The following is a 17,500-nucleotide window of genomic DNA, read 5'->3' on the forward strand; positions in this document are numbered from 1 at the left end:
TGTATTTTTCTCTCTCTCTCTCCAGTGAAATGCAAGTCAAGTGAAACACAAAAGGTTTTCAAAAAGCGGAATTTAATTTTTTCATCACAGCTGTACTGGTGCAATTTTACTGAAAACCCTAGTATGGTTCTAGAAAAAGGGACAGTAATTTTGAGGGGCCTTGTTTTTATCATAAGAGCTGTCAGGTAGTGCTAATGACCAGTCATAATGCTGGTTACTTTAACTTTTGCTAGCTAAAAGTTTGCTTCTCACAAAAGCTATACTGGTGTCTGGCTTTGTTTACTTTGATTTGTTGGCTTCTGCTTGACAACCTTGCTCTATCATTATCCTATATATTGCATGGATAGCTCTAGCGACTTGACCCTCAATTTTGCCTTATGCAAATTAATAGCTTGGTCTTATTGACAACAAAAGACCTGCATGCACTCCTGTAGAGGCTTTCTTCTCCTCACTTAGTCCCCCCCCCCCCCCCCAAAAAAAAAAACAACAAATAAATTGACAATTAGGTCACATGATGTGGTAAGTCAAAGGGCCTATTGGTTATGTTACTCAGGTGTTGATCAGTTTCAAAAAGGATCAGGGAGAAAAATTCGTTTGCCAGAGAAAAGTAGCAGACGTTTACACAAAACAAAGTGCTGCAAATAGCCAGCATGGTAGCTTATATTCCCATAATTTTATGCTTCCATTATCTTGAGCTGGCAACATAATTATGAAAACCCTTGCTTTTATTCTTTATTTTTCAGGCCCTTCAAAAAGATGTAAATAACAGATTAGGATATAGTGATGTTGGTGGGGAGGAGGCCAAGAAACATATCTTCTTTAGAAATATTAACTGGCCACAGCTAGAAGCAGGAATGTTCAAACCTCCTTTTGTACCTGATGTAAGGGTTTGTCATTTCTTAAAGTACAATATTATTATTATAACAAGTATTACAATAAATTTCACTCATGTCCAGAAATAAACCGAATGAGATGTGTTCCCCAGTTTTCCAACAATAAGGTAAGGGTAAAGGTTAGTGTCATTGGTTTTGGTTGCTAAGTAACTATTGGAGGTCGCAGTTTCCAACTAACTAGGATAGTCAAGTGAAGCTATGATCCTCGAAGTTCTGAACATTATTTGAGCAATTGCACAGAGAAGCCTCAAAAATTCATGACTTCAATGGGGTTTCAACCGGTGAAGTCGCTATGCTGATGTGACACTAACCAACTGAGCTATGAAGTCACTGTTGTTGGGAGCTGGTCGTTTGTGGGTTCAAATGTTGCTGTAATGAATGAGTCAATGAATAAAATTACATATGAAATGAATCATATATTGAACTGGGTATATGAAATCAAGTAAAGCTACTCATTTGGGTAGAGCATCCCACCAGCATCTCAAAGTCATGGGTTCAAACCCCATTGAAGTCCTAAATTTTTCAGGCTTCTCTACACAATTGCTAAAATTGTGTTCATAACTGCGAGGATCACAGCTTCACTTGATTAGTATCTACCTTAGTTTGGTTGATGACTGAGGAAAAATTATAGACATTTGACTGGAGATTTCATTTTTTTAAACAGGTAACAAATGAGGCAGTTTCAGTGAGACAGTTCTTTGAGTAGGTTTTGTTTATGTTCACAGCCCAGAGCAGTGTACTGCAAAGATGTGTTGGACATCGAACAGTTCTCTTCTGTGAAGGGTGTTAGGTTGGATGAAAGCGATGATGAATTTTATAGAAAATTTGCCAGCGGCTCGGTATCAATCCCTTGGCAAAGTGAGGTAACTATGAATGCCCTTTATGTAGACAAAAAAATCGATACTGATATGCGGGATGCTGACATTTGCAGGCATGTCTTTAAAAATAAAGGGTGATTCCATTCAAAGGGCAGAAACAAATTTGGTTAACTACAGGAGTAAAATAAGAAAGTGCATGAGAAAAAGGGTCAATGCCATTCTGCCTGCTGGTACCCAGTCAACAGGGCTTAACGTTTGTGGTGAGCACTAGCACATGGCTGATTACCATGTGTTTTCTGGTTGTGACTCAAATTAAGGAGGCTCCCTAGAGTTGTAGGACCGCATGCAAGCTGGGCACTAATATGGCATGTAAAGCCTGAACTGTGCATTTTTTCCTGATTTCTGTGATGCCAGCTTGACCAAATCTGTAAAATTAAAACACCTAATTTTCTTGTGTTCCCTTCGGTAAAGTCTCTTGAAAATTGCCTCAGTTCTAACCACATACATTTCCTATCATATTTCTTACATTTTGTTAAAATTTGTCAGAGCTAGTTGAAAATAAGTAGAAAAATGACAAATAATTACAGAATAATGGCAAAACCGTCTGAACGACGATCTCTTCAGGGAAAATTTAAGAGAAACTAGCGTTTTGTAACTAGTGTCCTGTAGTGGGGGTATTTGCAAATAATCTAGGGAGCCACCTTATAGTGAAACTCAATTGTAGAGGTGGTTTGCCTGGCATCTCATATAATATCATTATGATAGGACCCATACAACCCCACTGCTATGTCCCATGTTAAGCTACATGCATTGAGGCACTATGCAAGGGCTGTGCACCTTATGGCAAGAGAGGTACAGCCCTGTTTGGAATAATTATGTTCACAATGTTAGAGGATTTTGTAGCATTTTAAACCACCTAATTTTAATTTACAAACACAAAAACTCAAAATAACATACCGGTATTGACATTAATAAGCTTTTTTATATAAAAACTACGTGTTCTATTCAGAGTGCTTATAAAGATCCTCAGAGAAGTCATAATGATAAAAGATTCAGTGGCCCAATAAGGTCGGGCCAGGCAGAAAAGTACCAGGTAGTTGGCATGATTTACATGGTACGATTTTGGCGCATTTGACAAGCTTACGACAGGCCTACGACATGACTTACGATTGTCGCAGCGTTTTAAAACATGTTTTGAAATGCTACAACATTTTCTTTGACATACACAACAATCGTAAAACGAGTTGTAAGCCTGTTGTAAGCTTGTCACATGCGACAAAAATCGTACCATGTAAATCGGCCCTTACGTCACCTTAAAAACCTCTACATCCACTCCCCTTTAACCCAGTGACTCCCAGGAGTGGGCTCAGAAGTCAGTGGGTTATGATTGCTAATGTTACATGTACTTAAACTATGGCAAGATGCATGATCTTGCAATTATTTTTAAAAACCCTGGTATTTACATACAAGTCTGCATAGGGGCTGAACATAAGATGCTTTGCAAAGAGTTAGTTCCAGATGTTGTTTACATGGAGGAGTGACTGAGAATTATGGTGGCTTTTTTTCCCTATCAAAATCCAGAAGTCTTTTCAAGCTATCCTGCCATTTGTTTGCAGATGATAGAGATGGAGTGCTTTTTTGAACTGAATGTATTCGGCCCTGGTGGTACGCCAACGCCTGATCTGATTGGGGATGCGCCACCAGAGCCTCCAAAGAAAAGGGGAATGGCGTGCTGTTCAGGATTAGTAAGTTTCAAATTTATATTTGAAATGCAGTTTTGATGGTACATTGTATTTTGAAGGAAAGGGGAGGGTTTACCCAGGAAAACAAGTTAGAACTCTCGGGAGTTGCAGGGTTGTTGTGAAGTATAGCAGTATCACTAGTTACTAAGGTCACAGTGAAGTGGGCAATTATTTGGACTGCCAACCAATTGGCTTATTTGGTTGGACATCGGACTACTATGTGGGAGGTCATGGGATCAAAAACTCCAGCTGGACCAACACTCAGAGTCTTAAAAAACTTTCTCACAGCCCTTAATCAATGTTCATAACCCCATGAGATTTTAAAAAACCCACACACCATTTGCAAAGTAGAGCATGGAGTTGCGCTGTTGTGGTCAGTCCTTTGTCCTATAGGTTAAAGGCTGCAAGTTAGAAGCCGGTGAAAGGTTAAATTAAATTGTGTCTCCCTCTCTAAGTAAATAAAGTTATTGTATTGTATCATAATTATTGTGTTTCTCTGCAGAAACAATATTTCTTTGAAACATCAGCCAACTCGTTCTCAAAAAGAATGTGCCTTTAGTTTGTGACATCACTTGCAAATTTTGTTTTTCTTTTTTCTGCAGGATGACGGTCTTTAACAATAAATTAAAAGAGCAGACATCTTTGTACAGATAAAGGTTATAAGAACATAACATTATTTCTAAAATGGCATGGACAAAAAGTAAAAAGTGTGACCACTAGTTAGTCCTTTCGATGTACAGTAAAGTTAAGGGCCTTGTGGGATGCAATTACAAGTTTAAGAATTTTTTTTATATTTTATCGGTGAGTAGAGCCATTTGATCATTCGGCCATGAATTGATTGGACCTTTTTTAAATAATATGGTGGACTTTTATAACTAATCACAAGACAGTGACAGCTGCCAACAAAAATGTAAATGAGCAGCTCAATTGTGTAGTGAAATCAATCCATTGTCAAAAACAAAATAGTTTCTTGGAGGATATTCCCAAGCAAATCATACCGTAACACATTAAAAGTGAACGACTGCTTTCCACTGTCAACTGTCAGACAGGACAGGTTCTACAGACACCATAACAGCACACTCGCTGTGGATGAACATCTTTCTTAACATTATTTGTATATTGTTGGCAATTTATCAGCGGATAGTTTACATGTATAAATCAAAAATTTGCTGACAATTTATTGGAGGCTGTTGTTCTTTTACTTGAAGAATAAATTTGGAGAATAATGGCTCTTGTCACTATTAAACTAAAGAAACATACCAGTAGCTGTCACGAGTTCTTCCGGCAGATTTGAACCACTGTACTGTTTCTTCTTACAAGTGTCTCAATTTTGTGCAATACAGTATAAACATACAATGTCATGTAGTTGTGTCATATATGTGTTACCCTAAATGTAGATAAGCAATTTTTGTTAGAAAGGTTAATAATGAGGCAATTTCCAATAAAATTTGCAAAGGCACTCCTTTTTTGAAGTATCCTATATATTTACTGGAATTTTGGTCTTTTGGGTCAATCTCACCCTGTGAGCAGAACCTCCTTTTGTCTTTTTCTGTACTGAGGAGGAGAAAAGGAGGTCCTGCCTGAATTGTGTCAACTGTTTTAAACCACCGCAGGCCGAACTTCTGAACTAGTCAAGATTGTTTCCTCTTGACAAACTGGTTTTTCCAGTGTGAGCATCCATTTAGTGATAAAACTGATGGTTATAATTGAGCCCGTTGTACCATGAAAAACCAAGATGGCAGCAAGATCTGGCATTTAGGCTTGGGTTTGAGACTATATCCTGGCAACGTGCAGTGCATACTCTATTTGATAAAGATCTTACTAGATTCATGCAGAGAGAATGCTAAAATTGAGCAAACAAAAGAAAGGCTCTACTAGCAGGGTGGGTCAATCTCATCTGTAAATTCTCCAGGGTTCGCACACTTTTTCAGACCAAAAATTCAAGGACTTTCAAGGACCTCTTTTTTATTTATGTCGATGAATTTACCCATAGAAATGGTCTTCCTCATTTTCCGTAACGTACACACGTGAAAATAATGTATGTTTCTATAACATGACATGAGTGGCTGATTACTTTCACTGAAGTTTTCAAAGATTAAAAATGCGGGCCAGAAAAAAATTCAAGGACCAGGAATGAAGAGAAGAGATTTTCAAGGATTTTCAAGGCCTTGCGAACCCTGATTCTCATGGTAGCAGCTTAAAGGATTATGTTAAATGACATCCCTCTAAATCACATATAAAATCAGTTTACTGATCAAATTTGTTTTCTCACGATGCTAAGGCTTCAATTTTCAGTTCACAAAAGTAGATTGTTTGGCTTTTTTGACTGGCAAAACTCAAACCTTGATTGGATTTTGAAAACTGGGACCAGGTCCCAGTTGTTTTAAGGGTGGACAAGTCACTATCCAGAGCGTAAAATGTACTTTGTTTTCGAACACGCCTTTACTTAGATGTGCTTAAAGTAAGCATATTCACAATAATATCACCCAAGCAAAGACTTAAATCTTTGCACAGATTGAAAATGTTGGATGGTGACTTATCCACCCTTTCAAGAACTAAAGACAGGACAATAACTTGAAAAGAAGGCTGCTAAACTAATGCCTTCTCCCCCCTGGAATAATGTTGTGCAGGGAGGTGCACAAATAACTGAGCTGTTTCTCAACATTGTTTTAGTGGGGAGGGGGAGTTGTAATATTGAGACTCACTTCACACAAGGAGACCTTTTAAGTTATAGAAGGTCTAAACAATTTTTCTTACAAAGGACAAATAAAATCTAACAAATTACGCTTTTAATTTTGTCCGTTTATTTTCTCTTTCCTCTTCATATTCTATCTCCACTCTTGCTTTCCTTGCCACCCTTCTCTGAGGTTTTTCTCTGTCTTGTTCATCCTCGACCTCACTTTCTGTTTGTTGCTCAGTTTCATCCATCTGAAGATCCTTGATATTTGGAGGCAAAAGAAAAGACATGAAGGATCAGTTACATTACAACCGTTACTGGCTGTTTTTTCTTTTGGTTACTTCACTGCGTGACAGCGAAAGTCAATAATATAGTGGTCAGGAAACTGCACTTGCTTGCCATTGTAGTGGGTTTGAATCCCTTTCTAACCACTGGCTCAGAAGGTTCTCAGGTCCTAACTTTGACTCAACGCTCTGTAAATTGTAGCCAACTGGCTTTCTCCTGCCAGTTTTGCCTTGGCCTGTTTACTGCTGCCCCCTCCCCTCAGAAATCCCATTGTTTTCAGAGGGGAGGGGGCAGCTGTACTTAGGCTAGTTTTGGCTCGACACAAAAAGTTTTTAGGGGGGCAAAAATAAAAACTACTGGGTTACAAATAAACATAATTATGTAGTATATTGCCCTTGTTTCAAAGCTTTCTTTCTCCCAGAGGTTTTATCTGGGTTAGTTAATATTTTTTCCACCTCATCAAAAAACCATTTGATTGGCTTTGATTGAGGTACACTCTTCCTGCATGTAAGTTGTGAAGCCCTTGAAATAGAAAATTTAATGACGGTGGCCAGAAGGAACGCCAAAGAAACTCAATATGAAAACGAAGTCTACTTTTCACTTGAAATTTCACTTTAACTGTTTCGATTCACCTGAATATGGAAACATGGTTAAAAGTAAAGCTTACAAAGGAAACTAGGTGCTATTCATGGAATGGAAAAACCTACGACCTATTAAAGAAGGTGAAGGCGAAGAAACTAACAAAAACATCTAAATGAAACGAAAGTCTCGTGTTCAGAAGGGATTATCATTTCATGCATTAACAGAAGTGTAACTCTTGTAAGAAATCAGACTGGGGAGAGAAAATAACAATTTTGGCCTCTTACCTCAATGTCACTAAGATCACTGATGTCAACCTCATCCTCGGCTACAAATTCAGGTTCTTCCTCCTGTTGAATTAACAAAGCCAAAATCTCTAGCTCAGCAAGTCACAAAGTCAATCTTTGTTTGTTTTCACTGAAAAATGCAGATATGTAAGCAGCATTTTGGGTGGTGTACCGGCAGGTGTTTTAAACAGGATACATGTATGCAATAGATGGGGTAATTGTCAAGAAAACTCAAGGTTTTGGACTGTACTTTCCCTGAAGATGGGAAACTTTCTGAGTAATGATGATGATGATGATTATTATTATTATTATTATTATTGGTATTATTATCATTATTATCATCATCATTATCATTGTTATTATTAGTATGGGCAATCAAATGGTGACGAGAGAAATTAGTGAATAATTTCACTTGCGTTTTGTCCAAAATCAAAAAACGCAAGTGAAATTATTCCCTAATTTTACAAGTCTACCATTTTGATTAGCTATTAACACATTGATGCCCAGGGGTTCCCAATTGACGAGTAAAATCGTCTGGCGTTAGACAGAGTAAAATACTAAGTCTTGCCGCTTTCGGCCGGTTTGGATTTCAAAGGTTTAATTAATTAATATATCATAGACCTGTGACAAATTACTCCTTAATAAGCCATTTCCGAGTTCGTGTCTGCCACCTCTTCAAAGCAAGTCTAAGTCACTGCGAAGTTTTTCTTATGAAAATTAGTTTTCATTCATATGTAAAGTAGAACTAATGACCATCACACTTCGACTCGCTTTGAAGAGGAGGCAGACATGAACTTGGAAATGGCCTACATGTATTTCAAACCTGGACGTCATTTTAGCTTTGCAAGAAAAGTTCCCATGGCAACATTGTTATTTCACAAGTGAAATTATGAACTAATGCTGAAATTTCATGCCAAAATTAAGGAGTAATTTGTCACCCATGTCATCATTATTATTATCATCATCATTATCATCATTATTACTATTATTTACAAACATTAAAATATCTCCAAAAGGTAAGAACTATAAATTTACAAGCAATTAAGTATTTCTCTGTTTTAAAACTTCAAAAAAAGAAAATAATAATAATAATAATGATAATAATAATAATAATAAACTTTATTGAGCACTCTTTCATACAAACTTGAATCTTACATGTATCTGGTAAAAATAAATAATAATAATAATGATAATGATAAAACTCAAATTAAATTAAAAATTTAAATGCCGGCGGTGGCGACATTAATCCGGCAATCGTCAAGAGAGTCTCCTATATTCCGGAAAGGTACTCGGGACCCTCTTACGCACGCATGTACTGATCTTAAGAGTTCAAATGAGATGACAGTTCTGAGCCAATTAATGACGTTGTTATAGGGCTCACCGTCCTTCTGTACTAACTTGTCTGCTAAGTGCTTAAGAAATCGTTGGCACTCATTTCCCATCCCACCGTTCGTTCCGAAAACCAAGGGTGTAAAGGATCCCATCTCGACCTCAAGCACTCGTTGCTGATATTTCCGCTTTTTCTCCTCTTCTTGGTCTTTAAAGACTTCGGTTGTCGGCTTGCTCTGGTTACATTTGGAGTTAACATGCGTGACCCTGACGTCGAAAAATGCTGTAACTCCTCTAGACCAGAAATCTCCCGCCTTGATGTCTAAACGTGCCTCTGAGCTGGTAACTGCGCTTCTAAGATGCATCCGTTCGTTGTCAAGAGGTAAGAGGCGTGGCTCCGCCTCCACATTCTTACAAACTTTGGTGATGAATGATGTCAGTAGGTTTCGTACACCATCATGCCTTTGTGCCACAAACCCTCCTTTTTTACAAGAGAGGGCGTGGCCAACATTGAATCTATCCCCACAAACGCACTGGGCTGGTAGGTCGGTGAGAGGCAAGTTGTAACGTAGCCGCAGAGAGTCTCTGAATTCTTGCTTGTTAAGAGCTAGACCTTGATCTTTGAGGGGGATCGCGTTAAGCCAAGAGCTGGCCCCTTTGTCTCTTGCTTGATTGGCCAATCGAAGAAGATCAGGGGAGAGGGTGGAGTCAATCGACTCCATTTTTGCCTTTTCCCTTTCGGCCTTTAGCGCCTGGTGGTGACGTTTCAGCTCCTCTACGGAATTTTCGCCTGTTATCATGATGGTACTCTGAGTTGTTATGGAGTCTACATGTGCGGCTGTGATTGATGCTGATGCGGTAAACTGTTGTGGTGCTTCCGATCTCAGATCCGGCACGCCTAGTCCCCCTTGGGCCGTTGTCAAGGTAGCGAGTTGGCGCACTTCGTCGGGAAGGGGCTCTGTCTGGCCAAAGAATGTTGGAAGTAGTAGATCGTCGATTACCTCCTGGACTGGGTCGATATAGTCCTCAAATGACTCAATTGTGCGAAGAAAATAAGTAAACTTGGACTTGAACCCCTTCGTAAAAGCGATATACGCTGCGTGGGGCTGATTCTTAGCAATTTCTGATAGTGTTTCAAGTTCCCCTTTCCATGTACGCACTTTCTCCTTACAATACATATCCTTGTATTCTTGTGATCCAATGACCGCTCCTAGATGACGTTGACCCTCAGTAGTGATATTAACTTCATCACCGAATACTCTCGCTGCTTCTGCGGCAGCTTCCTCTGACTTTACTTATTATTATTATTATTATTATTATTATTATTATTATTATTACTATCACTATTAAAGACGTGAATTGGGCAGCTTCACTTGTTACTGTTGCCTTCCTGTTCTGACAATAGGGGAACAAAATTGCTACATGTAATATTATTATTGCAAGTGGTCTGCATTGCATGGAAAGTGTTTACAGTACAAAAATTATTGTCATAAGAAAAACAATACATGTACCTCTTCCTCCTCTTCCTCTTCTTCTTCTTCTTCTTCCTCCAATTCTTCATTGTTTTCATTCTCAGCTTCTTCCCTTTCCAAAATATTTTCAAATGCAGAGCTAGGAATGTTGTAAATATCACCATACTGCAAAAAAGAAAAAGAAATGGTGTGTACAATGATACTGTCATTAAAACGTAAGTACTGCATCTGGCATGAAAATAAAACCCTCTTCTTGTACTCCTGCTAGTTTACGGAGAAAAAGATCTTCAAGTAACTACTATAAAGACATGGGGAAAAAACAATGCAAGTTTCCTTTGCCAAAGAGAATTTGCCAGCCTCTAGGGGACAAGAGTATAAAATAATTCATTTGCCTGCCATCATTGAGTCCCAGTATTATTTCCTGGGTTTTGGCATCAGAGGTAAAGGTACATCATGCACACAATGTAGGTTGCCGCTGTGCCTCAAGAGGGTTTCACCCAGGTCCTTCAGTGTCCTCTTTCCTTAAGGATGGTGCCTACTATAATAATAATTGTTATTGCGCACACGTTCTGCGCACCTCGAGACACTTGGATTTCCTATGGGTAGTGCTTATTTATACAGGGATATTTTTGCGCAGTTTAAAACTATTTGGAGAAAGCAGAACTTAGCAAGTGCTCTAGGTATCCAAAGAGAAAATTGGGGGTAACCATGCATTTTTTCAGACTGAGATAATTACCGGTAAGCTTCAATTTGGAAAAGAAAGCCATACATTGCTTTGTATTTTAAAGCTTTTTACCAATGTTGCCGATGAATTATTTTTGAAAAATGTGTAGTTACCCCCAATTTTCTTTTTGGGTTTCAATAACACTTGTTAAGATCTGCTTTTTCCACATATTCAGTAAACTGTGCAAAAATACCTTTGAATTACATGTAGTAGGCACCATCCTTAACCAGGATTATTTTGATTTGATTTTTAGGGAACTATTCATATATGCATGTACAGTACTGTAAATCAATAATGAGGCAAATGATAAAGATACACTGTACCACAGGGTTTGAGCCAGGCCGCGCCATTGCGCCAATCCCGCACTGATACTGAAATTGTCCCCTAAGAAAACGGCCAAGGGGACAATTTGCCCCCTTAAAAATTTGGGGGAAAAACTCAGAAGGAAGCACACAAGAAGAAATATAGTTCAGTACAAAAGTTACAAGCTGAAACACAGACCGTGGGAGGAATTTTATCGTGCGTTTGCTCTTCAGTCACGCTCTACTTAACATGCAGGTCTCATGCTCAACCAAGTGTGACGCATCTGGGAGTTAAAGTGTCAAAGTGAAAACATATAGATGACTTCACGCCCTTTATTGCATCAGGGGTAATCGGGCAACACGGCGGGAAATTCAAAGGTTTGTATGGAACTTCAAAGCAAAATATACTGTACATGACTCTACTTTATAGACTTTCGCCTTCATAAACCAAACAAATCAGTTCATGTTCACAACTGAGATGAACTAGGAATTCCTAAATATTGCTTCTTTTGTCTTCATACATTCTCTGTAAATTTGTGTCTTTGGAATTTACAGGAAAAGAATGGCAGAAACTCTTTTTAATAAAATAATTTCTACAATAGCCATTCTCTCCAAATTTATTTTGCCGCACCCTTGAGCGCATATCTTCTTTTTTGGAAAATAAAAAACCCGAAATTGCATTATCATGAATACTTTTCATTGTTTTAAACTTCCTTACAAACCTTTGAATTTCTCTCCACCTTGCCCTGATTACCCATGATGCACTCAAGAGCGTGAACTCGTCTATTTGTACGATAGATAGCTTTTTCGCTTTAAATGGAAGCCAGATTGAATCAGAGAAAAAAACATACAGAAGAAGAACAGTGTATTAAAGAGGGTCAAAGGAAACCAATAAAATCACGATCTCTCCAGAAAACTTGGTTCCTAGATCACACTTGGTTGTATAATGAAAAGGAGGCGATATTCCGCTATGTTTGTCTGAAATCTAAAAAAAAAAACAAACCCCTTTGCATCTGGAGTACATTATAAAGCATAGTCATTGATTCTTGCTTTAAATGTGAAAAGAAAAAAGTCTTGACACCATTTCCTTTCCTTTAATTACAAGTATAAATAAATAAAAATGTTTTTGTTGGCTGGCTTGTTTCTTTGTTTGAACGTACATTGTAAGAAAACTGAAAATTGCCCCCACAATTTTAGCCGGGGGGACAAACTGCCCCCCAGTGATCAAATCCTGGCTCGAACCCTGATACCATAAAGTGCACCTGACCACAATAAGGCAACAAATTAATCATTTTTCCATTGACATGTGCTTCACAAAATTTTCCATTTTCATGCTCTGTATTTTCATAAAGAATCCTGCAATAACTGAGCTTTCACAGGGAAGAGCCTTTTACTGAGGTGATATCATAAAAAAATTATGCCAACACTTCTTTTGGAACTACATGTGTACATGTACTGTAACAATGAAAGGCAGTTTGTGATGTCACCTACTGTACATAAATTATTATACATGCACAGGTTATGATCCCCCCTGCTCTCACAAATGACGGCCAGTGGCATCTACTCAATGTTTATGTATGTGTGACTTGTGCAGGTTGTTCAAAAAGCAGATGAAAAGGCATTGTGTCTTACTTGCATGTACAGGTACTTTCTTACACTGTAAATTTAAAGAATGATATTTTAATTTCCACACTACATGTCAGTGAATTTCGATTCTGCAGACTGAAAAAGGTAGGACCTAATTATAATACATAGTCTACAGTTGTACACTGCATTATCTGAGCATTATTGGTGATCATTACGGTTGCAGAAATTAATTTGCCGAAATTAAACATTGAATATACATTAATTTTGAATAATGGATCCATGACATTTGCATTCATCAATCAGGAATTGGCCTGCATGTATGGGGTTGACAAATAACGGGATTGTGCAGTGTGAAACTACCTACTGTACATTGTGTGAGAGTTGGCAAGTCAAATTATTTTTATGGTGTTGATAAACAAGTACTGTAAGTTTATTTTTGAATACAACCAATTATTGGTTAGCAGCGAATAACACATTAACTTACCGTTCCTTTCTTGAGCCGCTCCAACAACTCTTTCTCTATAGAATTTTCCAGTTGAGCTGCTACCAATGCTTTTCTCTAAAACAACAAGGCAGTTGAAAGTAAGTGTTAACTACATGTATTGTCATCCACATTTAACCTCAATAGTAAAACCTACATGCATCTTGTGGGTGAAAAAAGAAATTTCTCAAACCACAGGGAAGCAAAAAATCATTGCTTTTTACATGTACTCTTGATTAACCAGTTTACCCCTGGGAGTGAGACTAAACAGATTTTTACTCTGTCTGACGCCAGATGATTTGACTCAACAACTGGGGGGCATCTTAGGGTGCCTGAGGGGTCAATGGGTTAAAGGATTTCTTGTTCTTACTAGTGATGGACCACAGTAAATAGATACCGGGGGGTGGGGGGGGGGGGGGGGGGTATTTATTATATAAAAAGCAGGTAGCCAGTTAGCAAATTTGATGACAAAAGGTGACAGATATCAACTGTTACAATAATTATGTATGAGTATCCCCACTAAATAATCAAACTAAAAAAAAAAAAGGACAATAAATAATTATTAAAAATCATATTAATACTGTATGCTGCCTGACCTAACGGCCATAAAGTTCCTTGTGGCAATGAGGTTGTCCACTGAACAGCCCTTGTTGTGCAGACTCATTTGTAAGGCCAGCAGTCTTACTCCATAATGGTGTACAAGCATGGCCGATACCACAAAAATTATGTCAAAATGCAGGAAATGCCATTCGAGAGAAACTAAATTCGCAAAATTTCCAGGGGTGGGATACCGCCAAATCCCCCTACTTAAAAGCTAAAAAATACAAAATTGTACTCCCTAATTTTCCTTCAAAAGGGGTCAGAATCTCTGTTATTAGACTCCATCCTCAATGTCTTCAATGTTTTCAAAAGACCCTTCTCACCTCTCTTGTTCTTTCTCTTCTCTCTACTTTCTTGTTTACTGTAACAAGTTTCTTCCTAAAAAAAAAAAAAAGGTTTTGAAATTGCATAATTATGCCCACAATGATTACGTGAAAGAAGTCAGATGAATAATTTGAGCATTTTTTTGTTACCTTGTCCTGAGCTGCAGCTTCCTCATCCTTATTAAGTACTGAGGTCAATAAATAGAGAAACCACATTAGACTCATTAAAACTGAATTCCCTATATAGAGGGCGCTAGATTACCACACCACTGTAAATTTGACAAGTCAATGGTTCAGTGTTGTGTGTACTCTTATCCATAAATGATGTTCATCATCGATCACAGTGGTCAAAATGTTGTGTACTCAGGAGGTGCAGCAGAGTGCCAAGTGAGTCCAAACCAAATTTTGATTACTGTGATGATGAATATTGTTGTCCATAAGAGTACAGGCAACGCTAAACCAACACATTCAATTTGTTTTTTGTTGCAATATTCAACATCAAAAGAAAATGTTTATTTCAGAGTGTGACCAGGATAGTGACACAAAGAGAGAGCAAGCATTGACTAACTTTCTCACATTCTGATTGGTTTATTTCCCAAAATGAGCATCTCTGATTGGGCTATACATGTACGATTGCCTCACAATTCGATGCAAGTATGACGCAAGCAGCAATGTCTAAAATCTTATAGACAGACAAATTAGCTAATCAGATTGTCAGATTACATGCAATTGTGGTAAAAATTATTTTGATATTTTTAAGACTATACTGTAAGTTTCAGGCATATGTAAGGAGTCCCCAAAAGAAAAAAAAATAAGAGCAACAGATCAAGATAATGCAATCTCATCTAGCTACATACAGTGTACACGTATTTTAAATTGCACATAAAATGAGATTTTACTGCCCCATCAGTAAATACAGTTAATGGAACGTGACCGTACTAAAAGGGGCTATTCATGTTGGGTTAGTTATCCTCATGTTCTTTGCAGTCGGTCGTTCAAGGTCATAAAATCAATGGTCTTGTTGTAAATAAAATGAGGACATAAAGACTTTGCTCCTAGATCTCAGTTTGTAACGTACAACTGCATTGGCCAAATCTGTTAAGGCCTCATTCATAACTGTTAAAGAGCATGTGTAATGCCTACCTGCTCATAGTAGCAGCTGTACAACTGGCTACTTTAATAGACAGAGTCTAGCCATAAAAGCCTCAGTTAGCCGTCCAAGGTTCACTTGGCAGTTTGTCTTCTATAGCAAACCAACTAGCTGTTTGCATTTGTTAAAGTTTTTTCCACTCCCTCCCTCCCTCCCTCCCTTTGGAGATGGGTTGGGTTTATCGCTTTGCCTTCATTAAAATTGGGTCACTCCTGCGCAGTGACTTCCCCCAAGCTTGTTGGCTCATTTGCCTTTGTACATTGCTCGCTAACCAATACTCTTGTCCGATCCAGCATGTGCTGTTTACCAATCAGCTCATAGTGCTGGGGAGATAAGTGAGGTTGTTCTATATCACGCAATCCGAAAGTCGCATAGGCTAACCAGTCGCAAGGCAGTGTTCCCCTCAAAAAACGCCAATACGCCTGTTGTCTCGTTCTATTGCGCGTTACGTTATGCATTAGAAGCTAACTATCTTGATACCAAGGAACAGTGACATTAACTCAAATTTTTCATCTACCATATCAAGGTGGCTGAACACAGTTTTTCCACAATCAGCAGTATTCCTTAAAATGCTGGCATGGATTTTGAAAACTAAAACAAATTTAGCAACTATGGCGAAAACTTTTTTCCCTCCTTCACAGAATGGTCTTGGAAATGCAGTGTAAATTTGTTTCCACTACACAAACATCAGGGTTCTTTAGAAGTGAAAATCTTTCAGAGGGACCCTGTAGCAAAATGCTGTACAGCTTGACCAACAGCTGTTGGCTGTTTTTAATACCAAATTACTTGCAAGCCCGTCGTTAGATTTTGCAGAAACATGAACTTAAAACAGTTCCGACTACAAACAAGTCATCTATTAAAAATAAAAATAAAAAGGCACGCATTACGTATGTGTGGTAGTGCAGTAACACAGTGCTGTATAATTGTCAACTGAGCTGCGTTTTGTATTCCGGGAGATTCAAGTAATGCATAATATATTATGTAGCTCTAATAGTACACGATATTGTTTTGGTACCTTATATCATTATTCTGCCATGGTAGATGTCTTAGGTAAATAGCCCACTGAGAAGACATGTGGTTAAAGTGTACTAGACTAAGTAAAATACTAAACCCAAAAACATTGAAGAAAATAAAAGAAAATCGAGAAACATTGGCTTTGAGGCTGACATGTTGATTATTTTCAAGTTCCCTTACACTTACGCACTCTGAGGTTCTGACAACTTTCTTTTCAATTCTTTAATTGTACTTTTGGCTGCACAAGTTAATCACAAATCTTGCATGTTTACTCGCGAAACAAAGGATACAAAGTCATGTGCACATCTGTGTCAAAATGATGGCAAGACACCAGGTTTTTGTTTTTGTTAGTCTGTTTTTTTTTTCTTTCAAGTGTTTTAAAGATTGACAAGAAACGTGCGAATTCATAGCCTGAAATGTCAGTCGTCTCCCGCCCTCAGCCTTGGAGACGACTGACATTTCAGGCTAGCGAATTCAACACAAAGATCACAATCGCCCAACACTTGACATTGACCATTGTTTCTGCAAAGTCAAAAATTTACTCTCCTAAATGAGGTTATTTATCCAGGTGCATGTAATTCCATCGTTTTGGAAATAGCCGCTGCTTTATTATTCATCAGTGTCACAAATTCTTGCCGATTTTGGGGCTCATTTTGTTGAAACTAAAGCCGGCTTCCAACAGACCTGTTTATGTTCGTGAGTTACACGTACAGTTGTATGCACATGATGCGGGGCTATTGTCACCACGGACTTACACTCTTAACAACCTGGTGACGTACAGTGTAGTGTGTAGTGCACTACCACACAAATCAGACATTTTTAACAGACAAAACTTTGGGAAAACTAAAATGTCTTTCAGTGAATTATGAAAAATCCATCTGTTGAAAGTCTATCTTTATTTCCATTACTTTAAGAAAGCAAATGCTGCAAAAAAAAACCTGTGTGAATTTTGCATTAATGAGGAATAAGCATCCTTTAGGCCTTGTTTTCATCTAGATGCATTACCATGGTAACAGCCTGCAGAGCACATTAACTGTCAAAATATGGAAACTTTCATGTTTCATGTCACTTATCAGTGACCAAGTTTGAGCTTCAGGCAAAAGCTGCATAACTACGGCAGAAATGGAAGTACAGTATATACTGTAAGTACTTAATTTTAAACTGTGATCAGTCATCTTAATCTCTCCACCAAAAGAAAACATGTTTTAATACCATTATTACATGTACCTCAAAAAAT

The 17,500-nt window shown here is 38.1% G+C and overlaps 2 protein-coding genes across 2 annotated transcripts in view; one reads left to right on the forward strand and one right to left on the reverse strand.

Moving 5' to 3' along the window:
* The window catches only part of LOC138006705 (G protein-coupled receptor kinase 5-like), a 26,069-nt gene extending 21,157 nt beyond the window's left edge, over positions 1–4,912 (forward strand). Inside the window, exons 13-16 of the mRNA XM_068853200.1 lie at positions 744–881; positions 1,619–1,756; positions 3,328–3,456; positions 4,056–4,912. Of these exons, the coding sequence (XP_068709301.1) occupies positions 744–881; positions 1,619–1,756; positions 3,328–3,456; positions 4,056–4,070 (420 nt within the window). The 3' untranslated portion in view covers positions 4,071–4,912. The remainder of the gene's footprint in view (positions 1–743; positions 882–1,618; positions 1,757–3,327; positions 3,457–4,055) is intronic.
* Positions 4,913–5,398: 486 nt separating this feature from the next.
* LOC138006707 (protein MAK16 homolog) overlaps positions 5,399–17,500 on the reverse strand; it is a 17,414-nt gene continuing 5,312 nt past the window's right edge. Inside the window, exons 5-10 of the mRNA XM_068853203.1 lie at positions 14,250–14,287; positions 14,100–14,154; positions 13,180–13,254; positions 10,122–10,247; positions 7,282–7,344; positions 5,399–6,390 (exon numbers count right to left, since the gene is read on the reverse strand). Of these exons, the coding sequence (XP_068709304.1) occupies positions 6,235–6,390; positions 7,282–7,344; positions 10,122–10,247; positions 13,180–13,254; positions 14,100–14,154; positions 14,250–14,287 (513 nt within the window). The 3' untranslated portion in view covers positions 5,399–6,234. The remainder of the gene's footprint in view (positions 6,391–7,281; positions 7,345–10,121; positions 10,248–13,179; positions 13,255–14,099; positions 14,155–14,249; positions 14,288–17,500) is intronic.

The sequence above is a fragment of the Montipora foliosa genome, chromosome 6 (assembly GCF_036669935.1).
Source record: "Montipora foliosa isolate CH-2021 chromosome 6, ASM3666993v2, whole genome shotgun sequence".
Lineage (NCBI taxonomy): Eukaryota > Metazoa > Cnidaria > Anthozoa > Scleractinia > Acroporidae > Montipora > Montipora foliosa.